Source organism: Maylandia zebra, linkage group LG22, assembly GCF_041146795.1.
Source record: "Maylandia zebra isolate NMK-2024a linkage group LG22, Mzebra_GT3a, whole genome shotgun sequence".
NCBI lineage: Eukaryota > Metazoa > Chordata > Actinopteri > Cichliformes > Cichlidae > Maylandia > Maylandia zebra.
Window position 1 is genome coordinate 3,156,666 of NC_135187.1, and position 19,152 is coordinate 3,175,817.

At 43.1% G+C, this 19,152-nt stretch overlaps 1 protein-coding gene across 1 annotated transcript; it reads right to left on the minus strand.

The window, feature by feature from the left end:
• Positions 1 to 953: 953 nt before the first annotated feature.
• LOC106676796 (immunoglobulin kappa light chain-like) lies at positions 954 to 16,227 on the minus strand. The gene is made up of 4 exons (XM_076879480.1): positions 16,097 to 16,227; positions 15,673 to 15,989; positions 2,800 to 2,851; positions 954 to 1,443 (listed from the first exon to the last, which is right to left on the minus strand). The coding sequence occupies exons 1-4, from the start codon at positions 16,146 to 16,148 to the stop codon at positions 1,118 to 1,120; spliced, it is 747 nt and encodes a 248-aa protein (XP_076735595.1). The 5' UTR covers positions 16,149 to 16,227; the 3' UTR covers positions 954 to 1,117.
• Between the last annotated feature and the right edge of the window lie 2,925 nt (positions 16,228 to 19,152).

A 19,152-nucleotide genomic window follows, 5' to 3' on the forward strand; every position in this document is an offset into this window, starting at 1 on the left:
GTGTATCCCTGACTCCTGATCATAAAAGTCTATGTTGCAGGACCCCAGTGGTGGAAGTAAGTCAGCCCCAGTTATAAAGACCAGCAGCTCTTCAAACGTGTGGTCCACCTCTTGCTCTGTTAAAATACATACACCTAGTAAATAAAGCGTAATGTGTAGGTTCATGAATAAAAGATTTCTAATCAGTTACACTGACTGTTATGTAGAGCGGTTGCATTAATGACAATTTAGGAGTCAAAAACAGGTTGTTAGGCAAAACTAATACTGCGAAGCATCGTATAAAGAAAAAGCAAAGCAATCCTGCCCTCCTAAGACACAGGACATTAATTTTTGTCCTCCGAGTCGGAGACCTGTATGTCAAGGACCCTTGACAGGTATTCATATACCTAAATGCCAAGAGAAAGAAAATATGTGTGTCGTCGTTAGGATAGGGATTTATGTTGGTGTGAGAGACTGTAGCCTACAAGTTCATATTGTTCAATGACAGTTATGACATGTTGTGTTTCAGGTGATTTTACAGAAAAAAAAACAGCAAAATAACGTACTGAATACTTTTAACAAAAAAACTCTGTATATTAAATTACTTCTTAAAATACCTGCCCCAACACTGATCACGAGAATAGACTCATTCTTATACAGCGCTTTTCTGCTCCACCTGCTCAGTGTTTCATACAACAAACTGCAACATGCTGAAACATTTCATTACACAGCATGCAATGAATTTGCATATATGTAATGTCTTTAATATCCTGCTTAGTAATGGCAGTGTCTCTCAATTCCCCTTCGCACTTACTCTTTAACATAAACTTTGCTTTACTTCATGTATTGAAAGTGACTTAATTCTACTGACTCATATTGACTACAGATAGCACACTGGCTTCCAATTAGAACCCTGGAAATCATTATTTAGAGTTTAATATTGACATCACCACAAAAGTAAGACAAACACTCAATTCTTATTTAATATAGATATTTTTTTATTCTTTAAAACTTTAAACAAACTTTAAACTTTAAACAAAGCAATGAAAAATGAGAGAAGAAATTAGATTTTTTTTTTTTTAAAGCTACAGAGTGCAGACTGAAAGTAAGACCAGCATGAAAGTCACAGTTAGTCAGGTCAGGACTGGGGACACTGGTCTCTCATCAGTGGCTCTGAGACCACAGTGTGGGAGCCCTGGGTGGCCTCACAGGTCACAGAGCCCACCTTCATCCAGTGGTCTGCAGGGAGCCTCAGGGTGCTGCTCCAGCTGTAGAGGCCGTCGTTCTCCTGCACCACGGGGCTCCTGCTCTCCTCCCAGCTGATGCTGCCACTGCCATCCACCTTCCAGGACAGACTCCAGTCTGAGGGGAAGCCCTTGTTGGCCACACACATGAGCGTGGCCTTCCCCTGTTTCAGCTCCTCACTGGAGGGACCCAGCACCTTCAGGGCGGGGCGGGCATCACCTAGGAAACACCAATCAGGTTAGAGGACAGGAACCACAATTTGATTTTCTCCGTTAAGAAGTTTCTGTCAGGTGTTTTTTCTGCTCCACCAGTCATTCACTCACACATTGTTTCACTTCCCTTTAAGAAACCTCTCATGCATATCAGCACAGAGAGAATCATCACACAGTTTGAGCTGAAATATGTTCAAACTACACTGGAAATAAAAAAACAAAAAAACGAAACAAAGATGTGTCAACACTTTTAAAAGATGTTAAGCTTCCACATCATCAGTTCTTCGTAATAAACAGCTTGTTCTGGATAAGAAACTCAATACCACTACTTACCTCATGTGTTTTTTTTATTGCTTACATTGTTTTAAATGATATGATACAATAAGAACACCAGAGATCTTTATCTTCACTCTGTGCAGTTTAACTTTTTTCATTGGAAATTGTTCTGAGTGTCTGAATAATCATTTCCAAAGCTGACTTTGTTTCTTAGGACAAAATTTATGAATAAAATATGTAATCAGTTACACAAAAAGTTTCCTAACCTTTCATATTAAATGAAATTAAAGAAAAGAAAAGAAAATTACATTTAAAAAAAAAAAGCTCTAAGGCTGACTTACTTCCAACTTGCAGTCTGGTTCCTCCACCAAAAGTCCACCACAGTGATACAAACTCATTGAGGCGCCGTACAAAAACCTCTGACTGTAGAGAGACACGGCTCTCTGACTCTGTCAGACTGGATTAAAACTAAAAGCTCTCGAGACTTAACCAGATGTATGTATATGTAAAATATCCTCAAGTCCACTCTGATGTTTTATATTGTGTTTAATATTCATTTTAACATTTATTCTGAAGCTAACTTTGTTTCTTCATGAAGATTTATCTAAAAACTATTTTCCTGAGGTTTTTTTAGGCGCATTGAACAGAAAAGTTAAGATAATCAAAAGAAAGAAATTTGCTAAAGTAAATGAGGTTTAAGTTTGACTTACTTCCAACTTGCAGTCTGGTTCCTCCACCAAAAGTCCACCACAGTGATACAAACTCATTGAGGCGCCGTACAAAAACCTCTGACTGTAGAGAGACACGGCTCTCTGTGTGACTGAACTAAACCTACAAGCCCTCAAAATACAACTTTACCATCAGAACTAGAAATAATAATGAATAATATGAAACATCCCAGATTTTCATTGGAAATTGTCCTGAGTGTCTGAATATTCATTTCCAAAGCTGACTTTGTTTCTTAGGACAAAATTTATGAATAAAATAATTAATCAGTTACATAAAAAGTTTCCTAGCCTTTCATATTAAATGAAATTGAAGAAAAGAAAATTACATTTAAAAAAAAAAAGCTCTACGGCTGACTTACTTCCAACTTGCAGTCTGGTTCCTCCACCGAACGTGTACCACAGTGATACAAACTCATTGAGGCGCCGTATAAAAACCTCTGACTGTAGAGAGACACGGCTCTCTGACTCTGAGACAAACAAACTCAACAATATGAATTCTTTAAATCATAATTTCATAACATATTAATATTATAATTTTTACATAAAAAACAACGAAACACAATAAAACTATATTCCAATAATCCAATTTGTCATTTACATTTTACAACTGTTAAGATACATCACTTTAATGCTTCCACCTTCTTTATCATAACTCTAAACATTAAAATTAATTTTCAAGCTACAATCACAAAACTTAAAACTCATCAGGTAAAACCTGACAAATGCATCAAAACAGTTTTATGTTCTCTCACAAACACTTAGTGTCTTCAGATCGCGCACAGAACCAGTTAAAATGATAATACTGCTGAGCATTACACACTACGTCACAAAACAGAGCATGAAGCTCAAGTCTTTCCAGTCTCACAGTTTGTCCTGTTATTCTACAAAACATATAAAATGTCAACCTAAAACAGATGATGATTCTGAGCAGGGCCGTGCAGAGATGCTGGAAGGGACGGGTGCTCAAAGTTCAAAAGGGGCACATGGAACCAGGCTGAATAACAACAACACTGTTGCTGTTGAGGGGTTGCTGCTGCTCCTGCTGCAGATAGTGATGGAGGTCTGTGTTGCTTTGAGACTGTAGACAGTAAAAAGTCCACAGCAGAGATGGTAGCTGATTAAAGAAGTGTTATGAGATGATAATAAAATGCAAAGATTGGTGACAGCGCTCAGAAGCATTAAACCACAAAACTGTGGGAAATGAACTCGGCTCTGCCTGTGAGTCACTCTTCCATCTCCTCATCTCATCTGTCACTCTCCACTTGCTGTACATCTCAGAACAGGGCACACTCTGGTGTTTCATTAATCTATTATTTAATTATCCATACTTAAAAGCTCATGCACCTAATCCAAAATAAAGTAATGATAGAAAAATGTTATAGAACCAAAGCATTGTGTTTATTATTGTTTTTATACTTGAGCACCTCTGCTATACAACAACTGGTACAGGCGTTATTGTTCCCTGTTGTGACGGAGTTACACCGTCCCGGGCCGCAGACAGCTGATCTGGGCGCATACACGCACCACCACCATTAGTTTCTACAATTACTGCGCGTCTTTTCGTCGACCGGGCAGATAAACAAAAAGGGGTGAGAGGTATATTTTGAGCAGCGCAGAAGGTGGCCAACATATTTTCCCACTTACCTTTAATAAAGCCGGTCGCGGAGACTCGCTGTGATCGCCGATTGAATGGGGGTTATGCAAGCCGATGGTATGGTGTTCTCGGGTTCAAATAGTGGGTTTGCGCGCGCTTGAAAGGTCACGCGAACTGCATTATTTTTTTTGTTTGTTTTTTTGTTGTTGTGAAACACTGTAGGCTGCCTGGAATTGGCCATAAATGTCTGTATATACATATATGTATTGTAGGAATACAGCTGGAAATAAGCTGAGGGGGAAAGATTGTTTGGTAAAAGAAATAATAAAGAGATGACTATTATGCCTAGTGGGAGGGGTCATGGGGTATAAAAGAAGGCTGTCAGGGCCTACCTGGGTTCTTTCAGTGAGATGTTACAGAGAGGGTAACATGCAGACTGTGTTTTGTATATAGATGTTTGTTTTGTGTTGACTTAAGTTAGTTTCCTATTTTCTTTGTAAATAATCTTTTGTGCACCTGGGAGGCCGGCAGAATAAATTATCCACACTGAATGCTTCCTGACTACGCCTGCATTTGTTCGGGAGAAGTTTAGGAGAGGACCCCGCGACATATGGTGTCAGAAGTGGGATTGCTAGTCGGAAGAGGAAAACGCGCCTCCCAGTTAAGCGCACAGGGCTGCGGTCCCAGCAGCATGAGCTTCCAGTGGAGAAGACAGCAGAGGAGCTGGCATGGGACACAGTGCCGGCGTCGTCTTCTTCAGCAGAGGAGGAGGAGGAGGTTTCCGGCAGGATTGGTCCAGAATTGCCTACAGCTTCGACCTCAGCACGTGACCCAAATGGAGAGCTGATTGCGATGATGAGGGACTTCCTGGCGGGACAGCAAAGGAGAGAGGAGGTTTTTTTGGCAGAACTCAGGGGGCTGAGGACTGTTTCCCCTCCCAACGCTCAGCTGCATTCAGATTTTGCTGGTCAGCAAAGTCCAGCCCAAGCACCAGCCGGAGCAAGCACCACAGCAGCAATGGCCACGCCAAGCACCGCAACAGCAAGCAGCCCCAGAATGGTACTGCCTACACCTGCACGTCAAAGAGGATACCGGGATCCCCCAGAGGAGGTTCCCTCTCGTCAGTCACAAGCAGTGACCAACAGCCTCGACCAGTCAGTCTCAGAGTGGATGCGATCTGTTGGGCCAAAAATTCCACCCTATCAGATGGGGGAAGACATTGAGAACTATTTGTTGCGTTTTGAGCGAGTTGCCAAAACCTGTAGATGGCCAGAGAGTGAATGGGCCTGTCGTCTGGTTCCACTGCTATTGGGGAAGGCGTTGGAGGCCTACACTGCAATGGATGAAGAAAGAGCCCATCGTTATGAAGATTTAAAAGCGGCGTTGCTAACCAAATTTGACATTTCCCCTGAGACGTATCGGCAGAGGTTCCGGTCCAATACAGTTCCACCTGGTGAGATCCCCACTGAGACCTATTATCGCCTGAAGGGCCTCTATCGGCGCTGGATCCGACCAGAGCAGCATACTAAAGAAGAGATGGGAGAAGCTATCATCTTGGAGCAGTTAATCCAGGTACTTCCAGGGGAGGTCAGGACCTGGGTGAGGGAGCATGAGCCAGCAGATGGACTGACCGCTGCTAAGCTGGTGTCACAGTACTTCAATGTGCGTAAAGGAGCACCACCTGCACGCTCATCTGGGATGCCACAGCGACCACCACTCCCATCATCGGGTCTTCTGAAAAGGGAGAGCAACCCAGAGCCACCAGAAAACCCCAAGGCATCAAACTTACGAGGAGCGGGTAAGGACTTTCTTTGTTATTATTGCCAGCAGCCAGGTCATAAAGCCTCGGTATGCCCTATCCGGAAGGCTAAAGTCACTGGTGCCTGCTATGCACCCCGGCTGGAGATGGAGCCCACAAGGGTCCAGCCAGTGGATGTGCAACGCTATAAAAAAGTAAAGGTCAATGGTCTGCAGGCTACTGCTTTGCTGGACACTGGTAGTTTTATGTCTTTAATTAAGCATAGTTTGGTACCAGTGAACAGTGTGGACTATAGCAGACAGGAAGAAGTTTTATGTGTGCATGGCGATAAACATCCATACCCAAAAGTGGAGGTAACAGTGACTATTAATGAACAGCCATACCTGTTGTCAGTTGGGGTGGTACAGAACTTGCCTGTAGAGGTTATTCTGGGGATGGACTTGCCTGTACTCATGGACTTGCTGCAAGAAAAAGAAGAACAGTGGACAGAGACTGATGTGGGGGATAAGGGGAATGCTAAATTAAACGTGTCTGGCCCAGTGGTCACTAGAGCCCAAATGAAGGCTGGATGCCAACCCTTGCCAGACTTTGACAGTAGTCTGTGCGAGGGTGGCACTAATGGGCCAAGAAAATCCCGCCGCCAACGCCGCATTGAGAAGCAGCTATGGTCAAAGGGGCCGGACACTAAGAGCATGAAATGGGATGTACCAGAAAATATCACTTTGTTGCAAAGGGAGGATGAAACGTTGAAAGTTTTCTTTGCTAATGTGACTGAAGGGGGAACTGGGAAATGGGGAGGGAAAGAGAAGTTCATTGTTGACAAAAATGTGTTGTATGCAGTTGACGGTGACCACCAACGGCTTGTGATACCTTCTAGTTGTAGACCCCTCATTATGCAATTAGCACATACCCTCCCCTGGGCAGGTCATCTGCGTCGCCAAAAAACCTATATGTGAGTTAGCTCACGTTTCTTTTGGCCATCAATGTACACAGACATACAAAAATATTGCCGTACATGCCCTACCTGCCAGAAAACTTGTCCAGCTCGCAAGTCAGACAGGGCCCTGCCACAGCCACTTCCGGTCATCTCCACCCCCTTCCGTAGGATAGCTATGGACATTGTGGGTCCTCTGGTAAAAAGCAGTCGGGGTCATCAGTACATTTTGGTGGTGTGTGATTATGCGACTCATTTCCCAGAAGCGTTCCCCCTGTGTGCGCTCATGGCACCCAATGTTCTGCGTGCACTGGTACAGCTGTTCTCCCGGGTGGGGATACCAGATGAGATTTTGACCGACCAAGGGACTAACTTTACCTCTAGGTTGATGCAGCTCTTCCACAACCAGCAAGGCATCTCTGCCATCAGGACGTCACCCTACCATACACAGACAGATGGGTTAGTGGAGAGGTTCAACCAAACTCTGAAGAGGATGCTGCAGAAGTTTGTGTCAGACACTGGGAAAGACTGGGACCAGTGGCTACCCTTCCTGCTGTTTGTGTACAGAGAAGTTCCCCAGGCTTCCACTGGTTTCTCACCATTCGAGCTACTCTATGGTTGGGATGTGCAGGGGCCATTGGATCTCCTCCGGAAGGGTTGGGAGTCTCCTGCTTCTGCTCCAAATGATAAAGGAGTGGTGCAATTTGTGCTGGAAATGAGAGATCGGTTGGGGAGATACCATGAAGAGGCCGAGGTCAACCTGCGAGACGCTCAACGAAGCCAGAAGACCTGGTATGACCAACAGGCCCGGCAACGTGAATTTCAACCTGGTCAAAAGGTGTTGTTACTTCTCCCGTCAGCCAACAGTAAACTTCTGGCGAAATGGCAAGGGCCATACACAGTTCTTCGCAGAATGGGGCCAGTGACCTATGAGATTCATCATCCTGAAAAGAGGAAACCGAAGCAGACTTACCATGTGAATCTCCTGAAAGAATGGGAAGAGCGTGCCCACCAGGCCCCTGCGAAAGCTCTGATGGCAAGAGAAATGCCAAGAGAAGGGAAGACAGAACCCGAGCAGGGAGCCGATACGATGTCTCCGGTGCTGACTCATCTTACCCCACAGCAGGCTGCTGAGCTATTCCAAGTCCTTTGGGAGACTTCATCTCTGTGTTCAGTTAACCCCGGCAGGACCACCCTTGTCGAACATGTGATACGCCTAAAGGATGGACATCCCATCCGCCAACGTCCATACCGGGTTCCACAACACCTAGTGGATAAACTGCGACAGGAGGTGGAGAAGATGCTGGAGCTTGGGGTGATAGAGCCGTCCTGCTCAGAGTGGTGTAGCCCGGTGGTCATCATCTTCAAAGATGGCTCCCTACGCATCTGCATTGATTTCCGGAAGCTTAATTCCATTTCAGAGTTTGATGCCTACCCCATGCCTCGAACCGAGGATTTGCTGGAGAAGATCGGAGCGGCCAGGTACATCACCACCTTGGATCTTTGCAAAGGTTACTGGCAAGTGCCACTGGAGGAGTCTTCTCGACCGCACACCGCCTTCAGGACACCTGCCGGCCTGTTCCAGTTCACGGTGATGCCATTTGGCCTACATGGGGCACCGGCCACCTTCCAAAGGCTGATGGACAAATTACTACAGGACTTTAATAGACAGTAATATATGATGAGTAATAATTTAAAAAATCCATACACATAAAACACACACACACACATACGGTGACATTTTATACCTTCTCCAGAATACTGTATATACTACGGCCACAAGTTTTCATCATGATGCTGATCCAGAATCCTTCCCTTATTATTTAATTCTAGTGCTATAAGTGTCATGGTCCTGGGTCATGTGACCCAGTGTTTTGTGTTAATTATTATTATCTTATGCTTTAGGTTATTCTGGTTATGTCTTTTGCTATGATTTCTAGTTCCTAGGTTTGGTTCCCATGCTCCCTCTGTTCCAGTTCAGTCAGGTCTCTGTGTAAAGTCCGTGGCTGTGTCCCAATTCAGGGTCTGCAAGCTTGAAGTACGCGCACTACGTGTACTGCGTACGGTGCGTACTATGAGTACAAGATTGTGCGGAAGTGAGAGGCTTGTGAAATGGGACGGTCTAGCCTGCGTCGCGCTGTTCAGGTTGCCTAGCAACCATGATGCTAACCGCGAGAAACATTTCATACAGCTTTGTGTGACAGAAATGAAGGAGAAAAAATGTCTTGTTGGTCATTCATTTTTGTCATGACATCACTTTGATTAGTTGAGTATCTGAGGACTGGAAATATATATATATATATATGTATGTGTGTGTGTGTGTGTGTATATATACATATATTACAGCAGTGAGCTTGAACTTGAAAGATTCAAGTTGCAGTTTATATTTCCTATCACCTTAAATCTTCACTCAAAAGTGTATATACAGATGTATTATACATAAGAGACAAATATTGTTCGTTTAATATGTTGGCATTATTACATTTGGCTCAATGCTTACATACATGTGTGAAAAGGAAAATGTACGAGCTGTGAAAACTGTGTCTGATAAAATGAAGAGTAGACTGATATATGAAATATTCCTTTATTGGGTGAGAAAATCAGACCATGTCATAACTGCTTTAAGTCACACAGAATAGATATCAGAGCCTTAAACAGGCTGACGTCTGCTAAATGGGTCAAACTGGGCAGAAAGTCTACAAACACATAACATCCTTATAGAATACGATGTAACACTATAGATCAACTTAGCTCAGAATATATAAAGCATATAAACAATTACAGCAATATGATGCAACACACACAGCAGCTGCTGTAAGATTAGCATTTTGTCATGTTTGAAATATTAATCTAATATAATGTGTTTCTGGCACTTCTCCCCCTGCAAATTTGTGTCTTTGTCTCATTTTCTCTGTATCTCTTTGTACAACTTTATAGTGACAAAAAAAGGCTTTCTATTCTATTCTAACTTGCATGTTTCTGTCAGTCAGATGATTTCCATAGAGGCACTTTGCATCAGCAGCACCATGCTCCAGTGCTCTGGGAGAGTTTATAGTCCTGAGAGTTGAACACTGGATGACTGACAGCTGTCCTTCATCACAACAGAAGCCACAGAAATCCTCCTCATCAAAAACATGACTTTGATCTGCGTCCTCATCTGGACTCTCCTCTGCTGCTGCTTCACAGGTAAAGTCCAGAGAATCAAACTCCTCTCCTCTATCAACATCTGTCCCTCTGAAATGAAGCCCACAAAACCATGAAGCTGCTTTATGTTTTTGTCTCTGTGTCCTCAGAGTCCAGAGGACAGATCACAGTGACTCAGCCTGGAGCAGTGAGCTCTGCTGTGGGAGGATCTGTGAGCATCAAGTGTACGACCAGTCAGGATGTTTATGGCAACAACCATTTGGCCTGGTACCAACAGAAAGATGGAGGAGTTCCTAAACTGCTCATTTATGTTGCTACCACTCGAGTATCAGGGATTCCAGCTCGTTTTACAGGCAGTGGATCAAACTCTGACTTCACTCTGACCATCAGTGGAGTCCAGGCTGAAGATGCAGCAGTTTATTACTGTATGTGTTGGCACTATCCTAACAGTCTGTGGGTGAGCACACAGTGAAAAACAGTCGTACAAAAACCTCCCTCAGTCAGACTGAACAGAAACTGAAGTGACTGCTGCAGCTGGAAGATACTGCAGAGACTGATACAGTTCACTGAGGACACACACACACACACACACACACTGTAGATCTCTTAAACAAATACCATCATTTTTTGCACAGCAAGGAAAAGTTGGAGAAAGTCTCGGGAAACAATCTCTCATCTTGCAAAAATTATTTCTCTGAAATGAAGCTCCCAAAACCATGATGTGTACGATTATGATAAAGAAAGCTGAGCAGTGTATTGAAAAAAGCTGGGCTATGACCTTTGAGCTCAGCTTGAAAATAGATCTGTGAAGGTTCTCAGTCATCCAGGTGCTCGTACTCTAAGGAGCCACCAAACCTACAAAATGTCTTTGGGGCAAGACTTCGTTCCCTCTCACCTACTCGAGGATGACAGTGTGGAAATAAGTGTGCAGTCAGTTATTAATACTCGTCTTCTACCTGGGTGTTGTTGGGTCTGTGTTTCCACAAGCCCCGCTGGTTTAGAGACTAATTCATCATGAAGAAAACGAGACAGTCAGCGATCGATCGATTTATTTGCAATGGAGGCCTCGTCGGTGTCTACCACAAAATGACCCCAACGACGGCCTCCGCTTGCTGCCTTTTATTGGGAATTGTGTGTGTGTGTGTGTGTGTGTGTAAGCTGGTGCCAGGAGTCCAGCGGTCCACCTAAACAAAAGGCTCTTATACTTAAACAGATACAGAGTAGGTGTCCTCCCATACTATTTAAAGAAGGTACGACCTCACTCATGACCTTAGGATGTGTGTGCATGCCAGAACACTCTGGAAGAGTCTTTGCAGACTACCAAGGATCAGACCTCTATCATTATACAATTGATACCTCTAAGCATATATGATTATATGATAGAGCCCTTTTTTATGGCCTCTATCAATCCTCATCGCCTCACTTCAGGCATTCTTCCTGTGGGGGGAATACTTAGGACTCCTCTATTGTCCTTTTTATCTCTGCAGAAAACCTTTCTCGGAAAGGGTATTGGATCCAGTTGTTTTACTGCTGTTATGATCCCACCTGTTGAATCACTTTAGCAGTCTTGTAGAAGTGGTCATGATGCAAATGACAACAACAATGACACAAAGGAAGACCCTCTTCAGATTGTCAAAGTATGCTTAGCACAGTGACACAGCATTAGGTGATGTTCATAGGAAATTGCCGTCGGTCATTCCCCATCACCACCCTAGCTTCTGGTTTCTGTGCTGCTCACAGAATCATGATGCCATCATTGAACTCGACTGTGCTGTCGATTGGAGCTTGGCACGCTCCCTTCACCCTCAGATGCCCGTCTGTAGTATTTTTTTCTCTCTTACTTTCTTTGATAAATGTACCTGTATATTGTTTATATGATCTAAATATATTAACAATGAACAATTTCTTTTTGTTCTCAGATCAAATAAAACAATTCCATCTCAAATACTTTTTTTCCACATAATGAAAGTATTTGTGTAGAAATTAAAACTCTTTGCAAGTAAATTATTGTTTTATCATATATCCTGCGTAATTTAAAATACGAAAATATTAAAACCATACTAAATATAGAAGAATGTATTAAAACTATCACAGTAAAGCTCCTGTTAAGTAAAGGTGGTATGAATAATTTGTTTTACAGAGACGAGTAAAACTTTGATTTTCAAGTCCTTTCACTCTAATTACCACTGGAGCAAAGGTAAGGTAGAAAATTTAAATGTAATGCAGGGCTGTAGAGTGCAACCAATTTGGTCGCAAGTGCGATTAAAAATAATCTCAGGTCGCAGCGGTACGACAAACTACTCGAGTAAAACAAATAAATAAAAAAACACTCTGCAACTCTGAAACTCTCCCTGTGGTCAACAACCGACACACATTATGCTCCTATCGTGGTCTAAACCAATCAGAGATAATCAGGGGTGGGACCTCTCTGATTGGTCGTAGTTCAGATATTCATGTAGTCCGTCTGTACGTTTGAAAGTACAGGCAGATAGAGAGAGGTGAGTAGCTTGAATAAAGCGACATTGATTCATTAAATCCTAAATCGAGTTTTAAACATAAATATATTTTCCCAGAAACGCCGGAATCTCAGGTTAAAGATCACAAAAGTATTTTATCAACCACCAAACAGTAAATGAGAGCAGGTAAACGGATTCCACACAAAGACACACAGCGTAAACACACAGAGGGACCCGACGCATCAGAATCAGCTTTCTCTGCTTTCTCACACGACGGCACGTAGACGGACACGCCATCGGGCTGAAAGCCGACAGCTCACTGATTCTGATGCGTCGGGTCCGCGCTGTTTACGTCTTTTTTGTGCTGATTCTGAGCTGCAGGTTTTGTCTCTCTCCAAGCAAAATTGACTGAACCAGCAGCAAAAGAAGCAACAAACTATTCACATCTGATAAACATCGTCATGAATTCCCTCTTACTTTACTGTTTTGTTTACACCAAGATAAAAATCGCACTTCATGCACAGCTCTCTCTCTCTCTGTACTTCAAGAACAGTTTCCCGTCTCAAATCTCTGTTTTCTGCATTATTCCTTCGCTTATTACCCACCAGTCTACCGTTGTTTACAGCGCTGTCAGCCTCTGTGTTTTTTTCTTTTTTTCTTTTACTTCAATGACCTCGGACAAGAAAGCCTATTTTCTGCTGTTCAATACTGAAGAAATGTAAACTTTTTAAAATTATGCAAAATTGCAAAATAGTTTTAAGATTATCTGCTATAAAAAGCCAGGCCAGGAATATCTCCTTCATGTTTCTGTTTTTTATTCTCAGTTACTTTGACACATGGACATTGTTAGGATTGATATTTTTTATATTGTCATTTGTGCTAAAATATATAGATATATAACCATTGCCTTTATGTGTCCTAATATGGCTATCATTATGAAGAAAAAGCCAGACAGTCAAAGGGGCTTTCTTTTGTTTACATTTACATCATGTACACTTATATAAGTTGGTTGGAGTTTTGAGCCATGGGTGGACATGACTCAAAAAGGGGGGAGAAGATCATAAACAACTTGATCCAATTTCCTTTAAAAAACTTTTTCTGCAGTGACAACAGGAAAGGAGAGGAGTTGTAAATGCGGATGATTCACCAGGTGACTCGATCACCCCACAGGGTGTCTACAGTGAGAAGATTTGGGGGTTTGAAAGGGGTCATAAAGAGGAGTGTTGACCAGGCTACAGCTTTGAAGATAGCTGGAAGCCACATGGACAAACCAAAAACCAACGGATGTGTTTGAATGCCTATGTCTGCATACATTTGGATTGTAGTGCATATTCTTTTGAGAACGTTGATTCTTGTTTTTGACTGTTGACATTCATTTGTTTCCTTGCAGGATGTAGTTTACTGTGTGTGAGATGAATGAGAAGTAGGATAATTGCTAAGCACGTTTCGTACATGTATGAACTGTGAACTTTTGCAGCAGTAGGAAGTGAATGATGTGAGGAGCTGTGTGTGAATGAAGCCTATACTGAACTGTCAAACACAAGGGTGCATAAGTGGAAATTTATGTACAAAGTTGACAAAAAGGGGGGACTGTTGGAGTCAAATTGTTAAATGTTGTCATTGTGTTACTTAAATGTGTAAGACTTAGTTCAAGCAGCATGGTCAAAGACATTCCTTTGTCTCTGACCACCTCTCCAGCCTGTTTGTTGGTGGGGGAGGCTGTAGTGTTTCATTATAGGGACATCCTATGTGAGGGTTCTGTTTTCTTGGTTAGTAAGCTTCCTGCTTTTATGACCCTTTTGATAAGCAGGAGGTCACACAAACGCACCACCAAACAAACATACACACTCACATACTCGCACAAACACACACACACACACACACACACACACACACACACACACACACACACACACACACACACACACACACACACACACGCAGTGTTTTAACCTTTTGTGACCATAGGGGGGTTTTACAACGAGTGGTGTTTGTGTTCTCAGAATAAAAAGCTGCAAGGAAGGCTGTTTACTTGATGCTGGCTAGCAGACAGGTGAGGAGCGTTTAGCTCCAAGAGCCTGGTTCCAACCAGCCTCCCTTGCTAGCAAGTAAAATTGCTGTTCATCTTGTTTCCTTGTCGTTAACGGGAATAAGTTTCTAAACCAGCGGGGCCTGTGGAAGCGCAGAGCAGCGATCGCGGCGAAGCTGCTCCTCCGGCACGGCGGCGGGATTCCTCCAGATCGCTCGCTAACACTGTGGAGCATCAGCAGTGAGTCACGGATGTTAAAAAGCGTCTGTCGCTCATACACCAACAGGGAGTGGGTTTTCCAAGCTAGCAGGGACACCACTAAGAACACAACAAACAAACATTGCAGAACCGAGAGAAAGACGGCGTGCCATAACACCCGGTGCCATCTCTGCATTCTTATGGCCAAAGAGTGCCAAAGCACTTTAAGCACAAGAACAAGATTGTTAGTTAATCATTTACAAATCAATATTGTCTGTATGGACAGCAATTTCCCCCCAAAAAAGGGCACATGTAAAACCGCGGTGTTAAGCGATGCGGTTGAAAAAGTGGCGCACCAGTGCAACCAAGGCAAAAAGTTATTCTAGAGCCCTGTAATGTTAAAGATAATTAGAACATGAAGCCAATGCTTAGCTTAACTGAAAACAATTCTGGGATTTGTTTTTTGAACTTTAGCATCACAGTTGAACAAATGAAAGACCAGGAGAATAACAAAGTGAAAGATGAAACATCGACCAAATCATTTTAACAATGTTCAAGTTTGAAAATATACAGCTTAATAAAAACAGGATGACTTTATTTGCACAACAATGTGAGTTGATAAGAAGGTTCGTTTTTGGTATAGAGGAGTTTATTTGTTTTGGATGTGAGCAATGCCAAAACAAGAAAACAGGTCCTTATGTTCCCCAATCTTCCCAAACAGAAAAGTAAAAGTAAACCAAAGACGAGTTTCTAAGCAATGCTCTTAACCAGGAAACAAGTGTTTCAACAAAAATGGCCTTTCACTCCTTAACTGCTGCAAGGTTTACATTTTACTGTTTGACTATTTACACTGCACAACTTTACTCTCACAAATTAAACCCTTTTTGGGTAAAAAAAAAGATGGAGGACCTGTACTAGTGTGTGTGTGTGTGTGTGTGTGTGTGTGTGTGTGTGTGTGTGTGTGTGTGTGTGTGTGTGTGTGTGTGTGTGTGTGTGTGTGTGTCCTCAGTGAACTGTATCAGTCTCTGCAGTATCTTCCAGCTGCAGCAGTCACTTCACTTTCTGTTCAGTCTGACTGAGGGAGGTTTTTGTACGACTGTTTTTCACTGTGTGAACACACGCTGACTGTTGATGCTGTGATAACTCTGACAGTAATAAACTGCTGCATCTTCAGCCTGGACTCCACTGATGGTCAGAGTGAAGTCAGAGTTTGATCCACTGCCTGTAAAACGATCTGGAATCCCTGATTGTCGACTGCTAGTGTAGTAAATAAGACGTTTGGGAGTTTCTCCATCTTTCTGTTGGTACCAGGCTAAACAGTGAGCGCTGCCAGAAACATAAACATTCTGACTGGTCGTACACTTGATGCTCACAGTTCCTCCCACAGCAGAGCTCACTGCTCCAGGCTGAGTCACTGTGATCTGTCCTCTGGACTCTGAGGACACAGAGACAAAAACATAAAGCAGCTTCATGGTTTTGTGGGCTTCATTTCAGAGGGACAGATGTTGATAGAGGAGAGGAGTTTGATTCTCTGGACTTTACCTGTGAAGCAGCAGCAGAGGAGAGTCCAGATGAGGACGCAGATCAAAGTCATGTTTTTGATGAGGAGGATTTCTGTGGCTTCTGTTGTGATGAAGGACAGCTGTCAGTCATCCAGTGTTCAACTCTCAGGACTATAAACTCTCCCAGAGCACTGGAGCATGGTGCTGCTGATGCAAAGTGCCTCTCTATGGAAATCATCTGACTGACTCCAGCACGACTCATTTAAAAAGAGTTTTTCACAGCATATTTGGAATGTGACTCAACTGAACACTGTAGATTCATAGACAGGTAACAGATAAAGAAAAACTCGACCCCTACAATGAAGTGATGTGAAAGCTGTGTAAATTTGAGCAGATCAGAATCAGAATCAGAATCAGAAAGGGGTTTATTGCCAAATGTTGAGCAGGTTTACAACATCAGGAAATTGCTGCGGTGCTTCAGTGCAAACATACTGTCATAAATTGCGCTTAAATAGACATGAAAAAAATAAAAGTAAGAATAAGAATTATGAGTGCTACGTAGAAAGATATATACATGAGTGCAGGTGGTGATCAGTGCAAACATGGAATGATGCAGTGAACACAGCGTAGGGTCATGTGTTAGTGGTGGGAACAGTCATACGTTTATTGTTCATGTGTCCAACAGCAGAGGGGAAGAAACTGTTCTTATGGCGAGAGGTTCTGGTGCGAATGGACCGGAGCCTCCTGCCTGAGGGGAGCAGGTCAAACAGACTGTGTCCAGGGTGAGAAGGGTCAGCTGAGATCCGAGCTGCACGCCCCAGTGTCCTGGAGGTGTACAGGTCCTGCAGAGATGGGAGTCTGCAGCCAATCACCTTCTCAGCAGAGCGCACAACACGCTGCAGTCTCTGTTTGTCCCTGATAGTGGCTCCAGCGTACCACACGGTGATGGAGGAGGTGAGGATGGACTCGATGATTGCAGTGTAGAACTGCATCATCGTCCGTGTTGGCAGGTTGAATTTCTTCAGCTGCCTCAGGAAGTACATCCTCTGCTGGGCTTTCTTGATGACGGAGGTGATGGTGGGCTCCCACTTCAGGTCCTGGGTGATGGTGGTACCCAGGAAGCGGAATGAGTCCACAGAGGTGATGGGGGTGTCAGTCAGGATGATGGGGGGAGTGGGGCTGTGTGCTTCCTGAAGTCCACAATAATCTCCACTGTCTTCTGGGCATTCAGCACCAGGTTGTTGTGGCTGCACCAGGACACCAGACGTTCAACCTCCCTCCTGTAGGCAGACTCATGTGTTAGAGCTCACGTTTATCCTCCAGTATCATCACCATCATTGACACCGAATGTGGGGACATAATCAAAATCGTAATTATAAAACTTTTAAATAAAAAAACTGGAGAATCCGTACCAAAGAGCACTGAAGCTTTTATATTCGGTGTTAACTCAACAATGTAAACAAACACTTTTTCAGTTTTCGCTCCTTTGTTGTGACATATCTCACTTTGTCACTGCAGAATATTGTCATGGAAATATAATCAACAAAGTCTGCAGACACGATGAGCCAACACCTTTTTAATTCCCAAGCAGTTGAGGGAGAGACGACATTCAGTGGGGCACTGATGCGTGTGTCTAAAGATGAATAGCAGCCCTCTTTAAATACAGTCAAACAGAAGGCATTTCCACAGCTGTTGTCACACCCTTGACCCCTCCAAGAGAGGGAGAGAGTTTACAACTTTATCTCCTCTTCCAGTGTCACATAGAGACTGCTCCTTGCCTCTTCCCCACATCCTCAAAGACCTGATTAACAAAAGACTTCACCACCTGTTGAATTCTCCCCCTCTGGGTGTCACCAACTTTCTCACGATGCCTGACTTTGTGCAATAGAGTAAAAGCTGAATGCTTCCCCACATGTGAACCTTGAAGTGACCCAAAAGTGATATTACTAAAACATGTGACAAATTCATAAAATAAAAGATATTTCCAGCACATTCCCACTCTTTGGATTACTCTGCTAATCACATCAATTCAGATTACAATTACTTTGTTGAAATAAATGGATTACACGTCTTCTCCTGTTTCATATGTTAGGCTGTGCACTCTCTATGGTAATTCCACGCTGATTGAAACCCAAAGAAAACATTAAGAGGCTCTAATGTCTGTGTCTCAATCTTGCAGCCCATGTCATCTCTACTTGCTGCCAGCATTATGACGTGAAGAAATATTTAAAAATATTTCAAAATTATTATTCAAAAAATGATTTAATATGAAGGCAACAGGCAGAGTGTTACAGGCATCGCCCTAAAGAATGCAGCCTCATGGGCAGTGTAGTCCGTGCTGCAGGGAGAATGGACTGCTGTACCTGTTATGTGTCTGTGAGCGCGAAGAGGGAGAAAAAGTACGAGCTGTCATCGAGCAGAAACGGGAGCTGGAAGCATGTAAATATAATAATAACCACAGCAGCCAAACAGAGAGCCTGACGAGCCCAGTTGTAAGTAAGCTGTTAAGACTCGACTGGACACTGTGTTCGTGTTTTCCTCCGAAACAATAAGTTCTGCTGGAGCAGCCTTTCAACCCCTCTCTCTGTCTCTTACAAACTTGACCCAGACAACAAAGTAAAGCTAGTTTTCAGCTACGAGCCGACACGAACCCGACGGATTAGCCAGAGGTCCCTTTACTACGGTTCGGAGCCGCGGACCTGTTTTATATATGCGTTTGCAGATCACTGCAAAAAGTGCAGCCTTACCTAATGTCCACCTACTGATACTCATTTATATTAAGATGTAAAAATCGAGTTGTTATTGGTACGGCAAGTAGCCTTCAGTAACAGTAATAAATCACACAGCAATAGTGCATTCATGTAGTTGTAAAAAGCATGATCATATATTAAGTAATCCAAAGTATTCAGAATACGTTACAAAATACATTTTGGGGCATGTAATCTGTAATCTGTAGTGGAATACATTTTAAAAGTAACCTTCCCAACACTGCAGACACTACATCACCAAACAGAAAGTGACCTGTTCAGGGCATGAAACCGAAGTCTTTCCAGCCTCACAGGTTGTCCTGTTATAAAAATATCAAATTAAAACAGA

Coding starts and splice junctions, on each gene's coding strand:
- LOC106676796 (XM_076879480.1), bottom strand. CDS start 16,148: ATGACTTTGATCTGCGTCCTCATCTGGACTCTCCTCTGCTGCTGCTTC. Junction 15,990..16,096: donor CCTCTGCTGCTGCTTCACAG/GTAAAGTCCAGA, acceptor CTGTGTCCTCAG/AGTCCAGAGGACAGATCACA. Junction 1,444..2,799: donor AACCAGACTGCAAGTTGGAA/GTAAGTCAGCCG, acceptor GGTGTTTCCTAG/GTGATGCCCGCCCCGCCCTG.